This window comes from Electrona antarctica, assembly GCF_951216825.1.
Source record: "Electrona antarctica genome assembly, chromosome: 11".
In the NCBI taxonomy this organism is placed as follows: domain Eukaryota; kingdom Metazoa; phylum Chordata; class Actinopteri; order Myctophiformes; family Myctophidae; genus Electrona; species Electrona antarctica.
The window spans coordinates 15,506,991-15,524,102 of NC_136792.1; the positions used below are offsets into that span (position 1 = coordinate 15,506,991).

A 17,112-nucleotide genomic window follows, 5' to 3' on the forward strand; every position below is an offset into this window, starting at 1 on the left:
CACGCACACACGCAATATAACACTAAAGCAGCTAAGTGAAGGAGGGATTGTATATCTATAATTGATTGATTTGAACTGGGAATCCATGCAATGATGCAAGTCGTCTTGTGTAGACCTATACGGGAAATGACTGAAGTTTTCAGTCCTGTGCATCGTTACCATGGCTCTGAACGGTAGCCATGGTAACCGACGACGCACAGGACGCGCGACGTCGGAAGGGGAGAGAGAGGCTGGCGGAGAGAGAGAGAGAGAGAGAGATAAAGAGAGAGAGAGCATTTTTCAAATGAAAACATGAATTCCAAAGGGAACGGACTGTCGAGGCGTTTAATTTTGCGCACGGACGCGCGCACGGACGCTTTTGGTTTTGCACCGTTTGTTGTGTGAGAGTCATCTTGGCCCCCCAAATGATGACCGTCACCTGCCTCTCCACCTGCTGACAGTGGTGAGTTCGACCTTCTAAAAAGTCACTATGCATTTCCTTGCAAAAGCTTGTCGATCTGCTTGGCTAGAGTTCACCTCGCTGTCTCTCCTATTTTCTCAGTGTGTGTCCCTCATTCAGAGTCTGAATGAACAATATGGAACACATACTGGGAAAATAGCGGATGCGATCCGCAATTTTTCCGTTATGGATCTTTCTTTTTAAACTCCCAAACAGAAATACATTAATACAACAATGTGCGAACACAGCAGCAAGATTTGTGAACTGTGTTGTTGCTTTAGTCTACTTGCCACTGCCAGCCCATATAAAGCCCCATTGTGAATCCGGACATGTTGAGAAACACCAAAGTTTTATGTTAGAAATGTTGAGTATGGGTCCCCAGGATTTAGAAACGGCCAAATGCTAACTTGCATGTTGAGCAATTTTCACAATTGGCATAATATGTGACCATACCATTAACAACCAGAAGGCAAAAAAATATCTAAATTTCAATATGCTTTATGGAGCATGTCACTTGTCAAACTAGGGGTTTTTCATGATGCTGAATCCATTCCAAGCATTAGTTTTGCAAAAAAATCACACCCGTGTGAAGTGAGGGGCGCTAATATATTAAAGTCTAACTCATGTTGATTAGGTGATGTAATGGTGATGTAAAACAAATGGTGCCAACACAAACATTTAAACGCCATTAACATTAAAGAGACAATATGACGTAAAAGACACATTATGACGTAAACTTTCCCTTCATTGTAACTAAAGACAAACATTAAACCTGTGTACCAAAAAACACTCATTGGGCTAAAACGGCCTTAATCACCCACATGTGCTGACATCATCACATTTGTGATGACGGCCATGGCAATTTTTCGTGCAAAACTAATGCTAAAACTAATGATGATTCAGCATCATGAAAACCCCCTAGTTTGACAAGTCACATGCTACTTAAAGCATGATGAAATTTAGATTTTTTTCCCATTATATATTGTTAATGGTATGGTCACATATTATGCCAATTATAGCTTTAGGCTACCCTGTATAATGGGACATAAATAGCTCTCTGTTCACACACTGTACCCCTCCAATAGGCCTACTTTATTTTGTGTGTATGTTTTAATTGACACTTTCTGGCAATGTTTTCTTATGGCAATAAAAGCTTGTTTGAATTGAATTGAATTGAATTGAATTGAATTGAATTGAATTGAATTGAATTGAATTGAATTGAATTGAATTGAATTGAATTGAATTTGGTATGCACACAGAATAATTCCTACTCCTCCTTATACTTGAAGGCAGTGTTTGGTCAAACATGAGTCAGGGTGCTGTTAAGTTAATGAAATGCCACCCCGTTGCCACCCTGCTTTTTCAATGCAATGTGATTTGTCTATTGTGCCTGTTGGCTCATGGAAACACTCTGCTACACCTCTCAGAGTGTCCTTGAGCCTGTTCCAAATGGCCCCAGTACGGGAGTGTACATGGAACCAAACGGACCCGCAACCCGCAAGGGTCCAATGGAACCAAATTGAACCAAATTGAACCAAATTGAACCACATGGGTCCATTTGGTTCCATTTGTAAACTCTCAGACTAGTTAATGGGGTAGCAGTTAGGGAAGGGGCCCGGGAGTAGGAAAGAGTTCTTTCGAAAATGGCTGCTGTGCATATACCCTAATTGAAAATTGCTTCTTTGACAGGTGGTGAGCTTCTCGTCTCGTCTCGCCTCGCCTCTGTCTTCTTCTTTGAGCTGCAATTCTTCCTCTGTCCTCCGCGGGGATATGGAGAGATATGAGAAGCTGTCCAAGATCGGAGAGGGCTCGTACGGCGTGGTGTTCAAGTGCCGACACAGAGACACCGGCCAGGTGGTCGCCATCAAGAAGTTTGTGGAGTCAGAGGACGACCCGGTCATCAAGAAGATAGCGCTGAGGGAGATACGGATGCTCAAGGTGATGAGCTTGATTACATAGCACCATGTGCGTGCACACAGACACAGGTGCACATGCACATTGAAATGGAATGAAGTAATCATTATTACACACAGTTTATGTGTGTGTGTGTGTGTGTGTGTGTGTGTGTGTGTGTGTGTGCGTGCGTGCGTGCGTGCGTGCGTGCGTGCGTGCGTGCGTGCGTGCGTGCGTGCGTGCGTGCGTGCGTGCGTGCGTGCGTGCGTGCATGTCACTGTGTGTCACTGTGTGTCACTGTGTGGGTTTGTGAGAGGGGGGTGTATATGGTCCTTTGACACATGGGTTGACCACGTAAAAAGGGTGAAATCCCCAAAAGCAGGAGAAAAGTAGGAGAAATGTTCAAATAAAAAGAGTCTCCTGAATGCATGAGAGTTGGCAGGTATGACACGCGTGCATTTGTACTCAGCTGATCTCGGAAACTGTCGAGCAATGCCTTGTGCACAGAACCACAGACTTACTGTCAGTAGGCTAACTTATAGAACTGGTAACATAAAGGCAGAGATTACCATTGGAGCCACACTGTTCCCATGTGGTTCTCAGGATCCATAATGATTAGATCTTTATTTGCAGGGGCGCTAGCAAACAAAAAGTTTGTGCAAACACAAACGTTGTCCTACACAAACGCCAAGTGCCATTGACAATGAATGGACAATTTTCAGTTTTCGTGTAAACACAAACATTGCGTAACACGAACATTGATGACGAAGGTGAGGACGCAAATTCGGATTGGCTGGAATGAGATGATGTATGATGATGTACGATGATAAGAGCGCTCTACGCTTGATCATGCCTATACTGCAGTGCTGCTACTTTTCAGGATTTGAATCCCCAAAATAGCTTGTAGATCATCTATTTTTGTGACACTGTAGCTGGAATTAAGTAATTAACAGCTTTTTGACCGACAACAGCAACGATATTAAGCTGATTGTCTGCGTGTTTTCTAGCTGCTGAAACACGTGAACCTGGTGAACCTGCTGGAGGTCTTCAGGAGGAAGAGGAGACTGCACCTGGTCTTTGAGTTCTGTGAGCAGACTGTCCTCAATGAGCTGGACAAGCACCCCAGAGGGTAGGCCACGTTTTCATCTCACACGCACGCACGTTCACAAATGCACAGGCACGTCGCTGACTATTTCGTTGCCCTACGCATATTATGTTTGTGCTGCCCCAAACCCGTGTGCGAGGATGCACACATATTAAGTGGCGGAGCCACGGGGGAAAATTATTATTAGCTTGGCTTGGCACTTTTTGGCACATTTTGTTGCCCCCCTCGGCGTGTCGCCCTACGTCTTGCACGTATGCCTAGCGACGGTGCTGCAAATGCAGGTGTGAAAAGTAAGGGCTAATTGCACCTATAATTAAACTGCACATTTACCACCAGTGACAATATTCACAATTCCATGTTATGGAAACCTAAAGTTGACCATAGAGACAAACCGGCATGAAAAGAAAATCACACAAAGCCTTCATGGGGAGTTGCATCATGATCCAAGGAATTGAGGGAAGAAAAGATAGTGATTGTACAACATACGGTTCAAGAGTTATTGGGCAATACGTGAAGTGGGTTGTGTATTGCCACCATGAGGTGATTTGAATGCTTTTGGGGGGTGGAGGTACTTCATTGGCCTAGTGGGTATGTGCATGCAAAGTTATAGTATGTGTGGAAAAACAAGAGGCTGCCCCTGCAAACTTTGGAAGCCAATCATAGGCAATCGGTATGGAAAAGAAAAAATCAAGTCACGAAAGTCGGACACTGCGTGTATGCTGGATTAGAGGCATTTTGTTCTTAAATGGGCTTTGGTGCACTGCTCCTCCTTGTGGATAGGGGGAGGTCTTACTGTCTGTGTGCGCAACCAACCATCCAAAATTTTTTTGTTAAATGTATTTGAATATGGAATGTGTATTGGCACATTAGCAGACCTCTTTTATTCTCTCTTGGCAGTACGTCATCTGCATTGCACACACACTCTCACACGAGTGCATCAGTCACCCAGTCAGTCAGGCAGGCAGGCAGGCAGGCAGGCAGGCAGGCAGGCAGGCAGCCGGTGACGACACGCAAACGGCAGAGGGCCAACAGGGTTACTTGCACAGAGAAAGAGGCCACAGCGTTGCCATGAGACGTTTAAAAAATACAGAATGTTGGCAATGTGAGAGGCTGAGAGGCTGAGCCCCAGGGAGTAGAATGTTTACGCTTCAAAGAAAATGGGTGACAACATTGGCATTTGTCATGTGACCCACACACAATCTATTTACAAAAGCAGTTATATGTTGTGTTGTGTGACACTGGACCAGGCCCCACAATGGCTAGTTGTTGCCTGACTAGATTTCCTTTTTTATTTTACCCACAATGCCATGCAGCAGAAACCCTAGCTGCTCCTGAAAACAAAGGCAGTGGTTACCGTGGGAGACGGTGGGCATACAGTTACCCGGGTAATAAGAGGGCCTGTGTGTGTAGTAACACTTCTTTATGGAAATGCCTGAATAGTGAGAGAGTAGAAAGTGATCACCATTTAACCAGATTAACCCTGATGTCTAAATACTAAATACTTCCTTAATACAAGTAAGCCGCGCAAATGCGGGAAGCGAACGCAGCTCGTAAATTGCAATAACAACAATTAGAATAAATTACGAATTATTGAGAAGTGTGTGGTATTGTAAAATGAGTGAAAACAGGGCCGCCACGAGAAGGCTCAGCACCGCTATTTTTGTCAACAACAGCATGGTTGTTTTTCACCACCTGTGCGCAACCTAACACACACACAAACACACACGCACATATTAACTGTATATATGGTGATTTTGGGTGTGCCAGTACAGTACAGTACAGTACAGTACAGTACAGTACAGTACAGTACAGTACAGTACAGTACAGGGTACAGTAGAGGGACCCCCACACGGTAACATTTCTCAACCGTTTCGGACGCGGGGCGGCTCGCCGGAATCGGGCCGGCACCCTGGTTACATTCCTGTGGGTCTGGAACTTCCGACCCCCCCCCCCACACACACAGAGTTGCACCACTCACTTCACACGGGTGTGATTTCTTTTTTATAGAAGTGTATTTGTACGTCTAAATGTTCTGATTAATTGAAAATGGTGGACGCTGTTGTAAACAAGTAACAGTTTTTGTATTGACTTGTGCTTTCGTTTGAAATGTACCCATTCTACATACTGTGAAATACAAATTTCAATCAATCAATGTGCCTGTTTTATCAAAACAATTGCGAAAATAGCCAATCTACACACAATCCGTTGTGAGCTTGTAGATCGGCCTAGTCGTATAGAAGTAGCCTACCTGAGACAATTCTCCTTTTTCCTATTTTATAAATGAGACGTAGCCTGCGGAGTTAGTTCAGTCAGACATACTCGAGGGGGTTCATGCCATGCTCAAAGGCGCATACTATACTCCCACACGTCATTCGCCGATGCGGCAGTCAGCTGACCAATTGGGCGGGCTACTTAAGCTCACTAGACTGCATGCTCTTCCTGCCTTCCTCTGCATGGTTCCTGGTTGTATGTGATGTTTTCTCCCAGTTTTCTCCCAGCACCACCGGTGGGCTCTGTCATTTATGCTCCCCATGGGGGGTTTTATTGTATATCTATCTCCCTGCTCTTAATGTTTTTGTTGGTGCTTAATCGTGCTGAGCAGGGAGAAAATCCAGCAGAGCCGAACGCCAAGTCAAATATCATATGCACACTGATTACTCATTCTGTAATAAATATTGGTAAATCTATTCGTGAGTTGTCTGACTGAACCATTGTACTTCCGACCCCCCCAGGGCAACCAGACTAATGTTATTGTAAATGAGCGATACTTTGCCGCGCTACTCCTCCCACAGTTTTTGCCGCACCCACTCAAGCCATATGTCAAGTCGACCGGCTTCATCGGGAATCGTGTGCTTGTATTTTGCTAAGAGATCCGTTGGATAGTTTTATTGATGCAACCAAGTGTCACTGTTGCGCAGCCTAACACACACACACACACACACACACACACACACACACACACACACACACACACACACACACACACACACACACACAATGATTTGGGGTGTTACAGTACAGTACAGTACAGTACAGTACAGTACAGTACAGTACAGTACAGTACAGTACAGTACAGTACAGTACAGTACAGGGACCCCCTGGGTACCCCCACACCGTAACTCTGTCATTTCTCAACCATTTCGGATGCGGGGCGGCTCGCCAGAACCGGCCCGGCCCCCTGGGCGTGTTCTTGGGGTATCAAATGACTGAAAAATAAATATGTTTATTTCTTTTTCAGTCATTTGATACTAAACAATAAAATGTTTCATGCAATGACCCAACCAATTCTCAAAAGAATAAACAAAACACCATATTGGCTGTAATACTGTAATGCCGTTGCACATGGTACCTACAGTAGGCTAAATGCAGCTAGTACAATACTACAATGCCTTAGTGTGTAGTACAAAATCTCTGCTCTGATCACAAACAAAACAATGGTGAGCATCCGACTGACACTGTCTGCTACTCTGAGTAGCAGTAACAGATACTTTAAGTGGAGTGCCATTTAGTCTTAGTCTTTTGAAAACACTTTAGTCCCATTTAGTCTTCTGAAATTATTTTTTGTTAGTCTAGTCGTAGTCGACGAGATATCAAAAACCTTAGTCTTAGTCGACAAAATTAACATTGATGTAAGGTTTCATTCCTTTAAACCCATACTAGTAACATTTTTAAACATGTATATGTAGTATCTAGCTTTGTTGGTACAGTATGCCTATGACCTCACTACTTCCTTACATCACCATTTACAGCTTTCACTTCTTTCATTTTACATTGACACTCTGTTGCCTGATGGCGTGGAGATTACTGAATTCTCATGTTCCACCCAAGTAATACAATAGTGTTCCTTATTCCTGCCATTCTCTGCTGCGTGCCTTTTTGTGACTTATTTGCATAGCAACAGCTTAGCTACAGAGAGCCTGTACTTCCCATGCTTCTTGCACAAGACTGGACTGCACAGTAGTCTAACTTTGCTCTCTTTAGTAGTACACCAAATTAACCCTTCAAACACCACTCTAGGTCTGATCACATTTATGGTGAGGCCTTTTGTTGTAAATGGCCCCGACTCATACAGATTTAACAGGCTTGTTGACAGGTGCCAACTTGCGCCTTGCCCACAAGTAGACTGAATTGTACGAGGTGGTGCAGGGGCGTGTGCACTGTGCAAATGGGGTGATCACTGCCTGCCTCCTGTGAATCGTTTTAACGATCGTGTTAACCCGGTCGATGCCAAATTTTGCACACACACTCCCTGGATGCCAACGACGAACCTCTGCCCCAAGTTTTCCAGAACGGCTTGTTATAGCACCACCAGGAGGCCGACAATTGTAAAACACATTTTTTTATATTACTCCTCCAGATTCTGTCCAAAAATTCCGCAAATCGTTTCACAGTATCTCTATAGTCATGTGTTCAAGACGGATCTGTCCGATATTTCATATTCCATCCTAATTGGATAACATTGGCTTTCAAAGTTTGCAGGATTGGCCCGTTTTGAACAAAAAGCCTAAAATCATGAACGCAGCGTTCAATTTACGTGAAATCTTTCACAGACTTTCCTACTATAGGCTGAGGAATATATCCCACCCTTTTCACATTGGCCTGTTATAGCACCACCAACAGGTTGATTTTTGCAAAACACATTTTTGGAACAATACGCATCAAATCATCCAATTGCCATCCAAGGCATAATAAGAAATGGCACACAAAATACGAGCAATTCTGAGTAAAAAACATGTTAGTAATTGCACGTTTTCTGCAGGGTTCCAGAGGCTCAGCTGAAGAGCATTGTATGGCAGACTCTACAGGCTGTCAACTTCTGCCACAAACACAATGTCAGTATATTCACATTCACTCATATATCTTCTATACAGACTTTATGCACAGTCTCAATGTTTGTATATAGATAAGGTCTATGGAGATACGGTTGAAAATAAAAAGTATTCCTTTAATATGAGCCAGTGTCTGTGTCACAATGAGACGGTCCTAAATGTCTCATCCTGTGTGTGTGTGTGTGTGTGTGTGTGTGTGTGTGTGTGTGTGTGTGTGTGTGTGTGTGTGTGTGTGTGTGTGTGTGTGTGTGTGTGTGTGTGTGTGTGTGTGTGTGTGTGTGTGTGTGTGTGTTATAGTGCATCCACCGAGACGTGAAGCCCGAGAACATCCTGCTGACAAAGACAGGAGTCATCAAGCTGTGTGACTTCGGCTTCGCCCGTATTCTGAGTACGTATAACACAGGTCACCCAAGATGCCAGCGCATTTATGTGCATTTAGTGTCACCGGGAGCCCTTCATGACTTATTCAACAATTACCCTATATTATGAGCCCTTGTTTTAGTCCTCTTCACTTTCGTTGTTTGTGTTAATGCATCGCGTATAGAGTCTGTCAGTGTTCTCCTTTTACCCAGCCTGCCTTGGGGTTGGGGGTGTTTGGTTACCATACCTTACATGTAGTTAACTCAGTCAGCATGGTTTTGTAATCCCCCCACTCCTCTTCCCTCTTGTTATTCAGTGTTCAATATTCAATGCGTACCTTTATCTACACTACAGTATGTTGGCTGGCTATAGATAGTTTAGCTTGAGTTGAATAGTTAATAGTTCCACTGCGACCATATTTTTTTAGTTTGTTTTACTCTATGCTTATCTTCATCTAGCATGTTGTAGGATGGCTTAATTGCGTCTTGTGACGTTAACAACTTAAACCCCAGCATCCGTGTTGTGGGGAAAGCTTTTGCTGCGATGCATTGTGAGCTTGTCGATCGGCAATTTTCAGCAAAGTATTTTTTAAATGGGGGCCTCGCAGCCAAAAACGTTTGCGGGTCCTTGACAATGACAAGGTCTGATATAGCGAAGAAAATCAAAGGCTCGCAACTCACTTTTGTAATGCTCCACGTATTTTATTCACAATCACAGCAGGCAGGACATACAATGTTTCTACCGGTATTGGTCTTTTTCAAGTACTTGAAAAAGACCAATACCGGCCTTTGCTTTTCTTCAAGATTTATGTTAGTTTAACAGTTTGGCTCAGCACCAAGATCGGAGGATGTGCGCTGTTCTATTTTATTCTGAAGGTCTGATATAGCAACATGCGTTTTTCAGAAAACTGTTAGGATTTAGAAGACATTTTTGGAATCAGCTAAAACTATTTACAGGAAGGCAGCCAACAAGCACCACGTTAGCCTGATTGCACAACTGTGATTGATCATTCTTGAGCCAACATAACGATCCAACCTCTCCTCCATGTCCTGAGCCTCAACCACAGTGGCAGAACAGCTTAGTATTGTGTTTCTACCAATAGCTTGTTAGAAACACAATACTCGAGTCTAAGCCTCCACTTGAATACCTTCAACAATAGCAGCACAAGTTCCCTGCTGTAAATCTCACAAAAGACACTTTGTGCATTAGCTTTCCTATTTCGGTAATTAACCACCTATTAACTCCCACTTGCTGAGTAGGAGATGGATTAATTTGTGGCATCAATTCACAGGGCCGGTTCGCGGTTCTAGCCTGCCTCACTAGGGTGGACAGGACTAATATCAGGGTTGCCAACCCTCCTGAATCTGTCAGGAGTCTCCTGAATTTAATTTCTGCTGGGTTGGGGGATATCCGTGGCTTTGCATGGCAACCCTGAGATCTCCTCAACCTAAAGCCACTTAACTTTAGTATTAATGTAGCTAATTTGCAATCTGAAATCATCTGGCCTCTCAGGTGTTCACCTGAAAAGTGAAAACAATAGCCACACATTAGGTAGCTCCAGATCACCACAGATTGGCTTTGACACGGTAATGTCTGTTTCACGTCAAATTATGTTGTTCTACTTTCAGATGGTTATTTGGGCTCCTTTTAAATATATAATATAAATATATTTTATTTGTATAATTGTCCAATATTCATTTGTTGCCTCAGTCAGTACACCCTAAAGGTATTCTATTTGTATTGTTTATATTGCCTTTCTCTACTGATTGATTTATTCTGTTGTAGCTGTATTTATTCTACTTGGTATAAAAATGTTCCTTTTATCATGGAAAGAATATACCACCTGTGGGCAGTCCCTCTCCATGGTAACGGATTAGCACGGGGCATCTGATTGGCCCCCGCTGATCCCAGAGTTGTACTTATACTGACTGTTTGTCAGTTCTTCTTTATGCCTGATGAAGGTCTGAAACGTTGCTCAATAAATCTAATTATGTAAGTGAAGACAGTGTGCGGGATCCTTCTCCAGTTCCAGTAATCCGACGCACCTGTCCACTGTAGGTATGCAGAAGGACTTTCTTCTTCTAAGGCTCCATAAACGACAGCATTTGTTTTTAATGTAAAATTAGATTTTTTTTTTTTTTACTTAAATAGTAAAAATCTTAACATGACAACATTCATGCAAAAAATATGCAATCTTGCTGATATTGTGAGCAAATACGGTCAGTCTGTCCATTTTGTCCATGTTCCACTCATTTTTTGTTGTCCCTCCTCTTCCTCAATTTGTGAACATCCATCCATCCATCTTCAACCGCTTATCCGTAGTCGGGTCGCGGGGGCAACAGCTCCACCAGAGCAACATTAATGACTTCCTCCTGGGGGATCCCGAGACGTTCCAAGGCCAGTGAGTCGATGTGTTTCCTCCAACTGCGCCTTGGTCTGTCCCGGGGTATCCTCCCAGTGGGACGTGCATCGAGGACCTCCCTAGGGAGACGCCCGAGAGGCATCCTAACCAGATGCCCGAACCTAAGCTGGCTCCTTTCCAGGCGAAGAAGCAGCGACTCTACTCCGAGTCTCTCTCACGTGACTGACCTTCTCACCCTATCTCTAAGGGAGATGCCAGCCACCCGTCGAACAATTTGTGAACGAGTTTATCGTATTCAAAAAAGTGTTTTATTGGCCCTGATGGCTGCGGGTCACTCCCCATCTCTCTCTCCCCATTTCTTTTTTTTGTAATGTTTTTTTTTGCGGCTTTCGCCTTTGTATTTTATATTTTTTATAGAGGGACAGACAGTAGGCTGACAGGAAATGGGGGAGAGAGATGGGGGAGTGACATGCAGTAAAGGCTGCCGGGATCGGGAGTCGAACCCACGGCACACTGCCAGGCTTTGGCTGCCGGCCAAGGTGCCTGGACCACTGAGCCACGGCCCAGGCCCTCTCTCCCCATTTCTTGTCAGTCTACTATATTTATCAATGACGCCTGGAAAAAGCCCCAACAGTAATGATTATTATTTATCTTGTATGACCCAGGGTGCACGTGACATGACCAAAGCAAGGCATCAAAGAAAGCATTCACACAGGATAGTTACAGTATGTCTGTCTTTCTTTCTCACTCTTGTGTCGTTGCAGCGGGGCCAGGCGATGACTACACAGACTACGTAGCGACCCGGTGGTACCGGGCCCCGGAGCTGCTGGTGGGAGACACCCAGTACGGGGCCCCTGTGGACATGTGGGCCCTGGGCTGTGTGTTCTCTGAGCTGCTCAGTGGGAACCCACTGTGGCCTGGCAGGTCTGACGTGGACCAGCTCTATCTCATTATGAAGACTCTAGGTACAGTACAGTACAGTACAGTACAGTACAGTACAGTACAGTACAGTACAGTACAGTACAGTACAGTACAGTACAGTACAGTACAGTACAGTACAGTACAACATTTTGGGGTCCATGACATGAAAAAGTTTGAGAATGACTGATCTATAGTGTGTGCTACTGTAAAGAGGATTATGATGATGTGAATCTTTGTGCACACACACACACACACACACACACACACACACACACACACACACACACACACACACACACACACACACACACACACACACACACAGGTGACCTGATCCCTCGGCATCAGCAAGTGTTCCATTCCAACGTGTTCTTCAGTGGAGTCAGTATCCCTGAACCCGACACAACGGTGCGTACTGTCCTGTGTTACACTACATGCATTCAGGAGGGATCCAGTTGGTTTAGGTTCTGCTCATCACTTCATTTATTACCGTCTATTTTGTACAGGAGCCTCTGGAGAAGCGCTTCCATGCTGTGGCCCCTCATGCACTCCAGGTTATGATGGTACATCATGCTATTGTATTTGTTGTTTACGCTACTGTATAGCAGCATGGCAGCATAGTAGTGGGCGTGACTTTCTGGTTCCACTGAAAAATCGGCCATTCATTTGTCCCAAAGAGATTTACGAAGAAAACGACATCAAATATTTTAAGCTTAGAATCAATCCATCCAGGATCCTGGTGTGAACCATGACCATAAAACCTTTGATTCTGTGACAAAAGAAAGAAAAAGAAGATTTTTGAAAATCTCTATGGGAAAAATGAACGGCCAATTCTTCAGTGGAACCAGAAAAGCACGCCCACTGCTATGCCCTATAGTTGTGGACCATCCTGGACAACTGCGTACTCGGTGTATGGTTCGTGTGTAACGTGTGCGTGTGCGTGTGTGTGTGTGTGTGTGTGTGTGTGTGTGTGTGTGTGTGTGTGTGTGTGTGTGTGTGTGTGTGTGTGCGCGTGCGTGCATGCGTGCGTTCAGTCCTGTCTGGTGATGGAACCAGCCCTCAGGCTGTCCTGTGAGGAGGTGCTGGCCCTGCCGTACTTCCAGGAGGACGCTGGGGCGGCGTGGGGCCGCGAGGGGGAGCGCCCCGGAAGACGACACGACAAGGCCTCCAGGCGCAGACAGGCAGCGGTACGTACTGCCAGTGGTGGAAAAAAGTACTCAGTGGTTTTCCTTCAGTGAAAGTATCTATACTTCAATGTAGAACTACTCTGTTGCAAGTAAAAGTCCGGAATTCAAAATGTACTTGAGTAAAATTACAAAAGTATTGGCATCAAAATGTACTTAAAGTACCAAAAGTAGAAAGTACTCACTATGCAGAATGTCCCATTTCAAGTTTTCAAATGTATTCAATTTTCTTTTGTTGAAAATAGCAGATCTACAAGCTCACAATGGGTTGCATCACCACAATGTATGTTTTGTAATAATAATCTAAATCTACAAAGTAACTAGTAACTAAAGTTTTCAAATAAATGTAGTGGATAAAAGTACTCTGAGATGTAATGGAGTAAATGCAGTAAAAGTACTGGAAATTAGAAATACTATAGCCTACAAATACCCAAATACCTCAAAATTGTACTTAGGTACAGTAGGCTACTTAAGTAAATTAACTTAGTTACTTTCCATGACACCAGACGGATTACACCTCAAAATACATCAATAATATGATCTATTAAACCGCATTACCCACATGGTACATCATTTGGTGTTCATATATTCGAACGGGTAAGGACTAACAATTGTGTTGCTGAACTAAACTTTGTCATAGATTTCATTAGACAGAGTCATTGACTATCATCAGTGTGAATTAATGTTTTTTAGAGTGAAAAGTTTAATTGCACACTTGCTATTTTCATCAAATGTCAGATTAGAGAAAAAAAAAGTATGGGGCCGAGTCCACTTCAATTCGGCAAACAGTAGCGCAAACGTCGCTGTCTCTGCTGATTTCTGCCACACACACACACACACACACACACACACACACACACACACACACACACACACACACACACACACACACACCTCTCTCTCTATCGCTCTAATTAATTAGTCTCATGTCGCGCAGCTGTGTCTAGATTCTCCCGGCGGATCCTGCTATGCCATAGAAAGCTAGGTGGGTTCCAGTCTAGGGTTCAGGTGGTCAATGGAGAGCTCAGCTCCAAGTCATGGTTTTCATCTTGTACTGAAATTAAATTAAATCAATGTCTTCCCTGAAAATCAAACAAACAATGCTATGCTTTTTTAGAACATGGAAAATGTTGAGTCACAGTCAACGTTTTTAAACGATACAATTGTCTCTCTCTCTCTCTCTCTCTCTCTCTCTCCCCAGCCTCAGTACCTCCCTCAGCTACCAAGCAGCAACATCTCACCTGCTCCAGATGTGAAGAAACAAGTCAGGCACCGATACGACCACCACCTGCCCAACATCTAACTGACTGACTGGACACACAGTGGACTACGATGTTCTGGTTGAACTGCTCAAAATGGCCATGTCCTCCACCATGTAAAATCCTGAATGTTCATTCAGGAGGTGGTGGTGGTCTAAAACGTCATATCTGGGTGCAAAGCAAGGCATTAGACACAAAGGGGTTGTATTTAATCTCTGAATTAGTCATGGGTTTTTGGGCATAAAACAACATAAATTATATACACCCCTGCACTATGGCACATTGTTATTTAAGTGACGAGGTTGGAGAAGACGCAAATAATTTTCAGCCGAGGGAACGGATCTGCTCTTGCACAAAGTGAAAGCATGCAACCATTTACGGGAGCAAGTACCTGGTGGACCAAACGCTGTGGCCGTGCTGCTGGTCACAATCACAACCTTCCTGCAAACGTCTCCTCATCTGGTCCAAGGGTGACAATGTGTGACATCTTGAGATATCAACTTAAGATCACACGTTCATACTGCACGTTCATACTGCATGTTCATATTTGCGTGCATCAAGAGCACTGGATTGCATGGCAGTTAAAGAAAGCCGGGAGGCCATGGATTCACCACATTCTTAATCTTTGAGAGATATTTTTTTTAACATATAATACTTGAAAGTGTAGAGATAAACTGCATAACCTTTTTCTCTCCCTCTCTTCCCATCTTTCCTCACCCTTTTGTTTCCATGCAAAGAACTTCTTATTCATAGTGTGGCAATATCCGCACAGTTGTAAATGAGCAATGATGCTGTGCAAGAGAGGGCCCTGGGAGTGTACAAATGGTACAAAATGGACACTGTGTGTTTGGCAGTCAGTTGTATGTTATGCCCACAGAATAAAATGTGAGCTGCCTGTGGCATATAGAAAATAATACCAGCACTCACGTAGTATCCTGGAAGGATTAAAGCTTTATTTGGTTTTCCCCCAGCAGCAAACAACAGTAAGGACGTTTCGGCCCGAGGGCCTTCTTCAGCGTCAATCTAGAGAACACTATGTAGGTGTCACTTAATGCCTGTGGCATTCATGTTGAAAGGTAACAGGGTAAAGAGAGCACAAATAGAAATATGTAATCACATGTCTTTAATGAGAAATCATTTCTTATGAAAACCCCTGCTGGTGTGCCATCAATACAGAGAGAATGGAGAGTAAACAGCAGTGTACATAAAGCCTCACTTTAAAAAAACAAAACAAATACAATGTAACTTTTTCCAATCCGTATAGTTATACAATTGGGGTGGTTGTATTTTGTCTCCCTGCTCTTTGAGACATTTAGATCGTGTCAAAGGTCATGTCTCACCTAGACACAGGATCTGACACACATTTTTACCTGATTGTAGCTGATTTATCCCCTGAGCAAGCATGCCAGCTCTATTGGATCAATGGTAAAAATGTCAGCACTTCTTAAGCAGGAAACCGGGTTCAAATATGTGGTAGAAGAGGAAAGTTGCATACAGTGCAGCTTTAAATGTCCTTTTGCAGACTACACATAACAATGATGGTTCCTGGTCAGGAAGACTCGGCTTCTATACTAATGTGTATTCATAACCTGCTGCACTAACCTGTTTCACCAATTGTTCCGCCAACTTGTCTTCACTCTTGTGTTTCACAACATAGTGTCTTATCAATGAGAACATCATTGGTTGTTGCTGTTTTGTATTCGGCTCATTGCAGGACATAATTATGTCACTACAAAAATCTTACAGTGACTAAAAACAATAGTACCGTGTAGAACTTGGGTGAACATGATTTGCTATGATTTTGTAATATGATGTGCAAACACATTTCAAATAAGCAACAGCAAACTTTGTGCTTAACCTAAGGCAGGGGTAGGCAACCTGGTGCTCTAGATCCGCATGTGGCTCTTATGCCCTCTCCTGTGGTTCCCAGTTGCTAGGGCAAATAAGTACTGTATGTATGTACTGTATGATGTACTGTATGTAAAGGATTTTTTTCTTTTTTAATCATAATTTATTATTGTAGTAGGCAAGTAAGTTATTCTTACATTCTCCTATTGTGATGCCTATATACACCAGATAAAAATAAGAACAAGAATTGAAGGAAAATAAAGAATTTATTCATGCTAGGATAATTATGTTTGTTTGCTTTCACCAGATAGATTATCAATACATTTTAGGCAATAAAGGTTGCCTATACCCCTGATGAGCCGGCTTGATTTCCGACTAATGGCAAAATAACAAACGGTGACAAAAAGTCTTATTAAGATTTAATAAAAGCTGCAGTGAAAGGTGATCCTGGCCGTGTGTAATTTGATGGCTCCTCTAGCGTTGCAGCCAGGCGTGAGTATTTGACAGCGATCTCTCCCCTGACTCAAACGTGACTGTAGGACACGTGCTGCCACTGATGGAGTGACACAGCTGACACATACTGTACGGTAGCTTGATTGATCACCATTCCTCAAACAATTCAACTTGCATCGCGTTACACAGTGGTGGAAAAAGTAGTCAATATTTGTAAAGTAAAGACTAGGCCTACTGCAACGAATACTTGGAAGTCCGGAATTCAAAATGTACTTGTAAAAATGTAAAAGTACAAAAGTAGGCCTACTCGTTATGCAGAATGTCCCGTTTCACAAGTTTCCAAAGAGAAAATTGTGTCACGAAGCTTGTTACTAAAGTTTTCAAATAATTGTAGTGGTCAGCAGGACACATTTTGGGGTCACGGACCCATTGGTTAACCACTCCCCCTTGAATACATTT

The 17,112-nt window shown here is 43.4% G+C and overlaps 1 protein-coding gene across 1 annotated transcript; it reads left to right on the top strand.

Moving 5' to 3' along the window:
• Window positions 1-279: 279 nt before the first annotated feature.
• LOC306932439 (cyclin-dependent kinase-like 1) lies at window positions 280-14,428 on the top strand. Its single transcript, XM_079514258.1, has 10 exons — window positions 280-442; window positions 2,129-2,377; window positions 3,340-3,461; window positions 8,197-8,269; window positions 8,564-8,654; window positions 11,753-11,953; window positions 12,235-12,317; window positions 12,416-12,472; window positions 12,944-13,096; window positions 14,295-14,428. The coding sequence occupies exons 2-10, from the start codon at window positions 2,210-2,212 to the stop codon at window positions 14,394-14,396; spliced, it is 1,050 nt and encodes a 349-aa protein (XP_079370384.1). The 5' UTR covers window positions 280-442; window positions 2,129-2,209; the 3' UTR covers window positions 14,397-14,428.
• Window positions 14,429-17,112: the final 2,684 nt, after the last annotated feature.

Excerpts from the sequence above, each read along its gene's own strand:
- LOC306932439 (XM_079514258.1), top strand. The coding sequence starts at position 2,210 with ATGGAGAGATATGAGAAGCTGTCCAAGATCGGAGAGGGCTCGTACGGC. Across the intron at positions 12,318-12,415 it reads TCCCTGAACCCGACACAACG|GAGCCTCTGGAGAAGCGCTT; the intron begins GTGCGTACTGTC and ends TATTTTGTACAG. Across the intron at positions 12,473-12,943 it reads ATGCACTCCAGGTTATGATG|TCCTGTCTGGTGATGGAACC; the intron begins GTACATCATGCT and ends GCGTGCGTTCAG.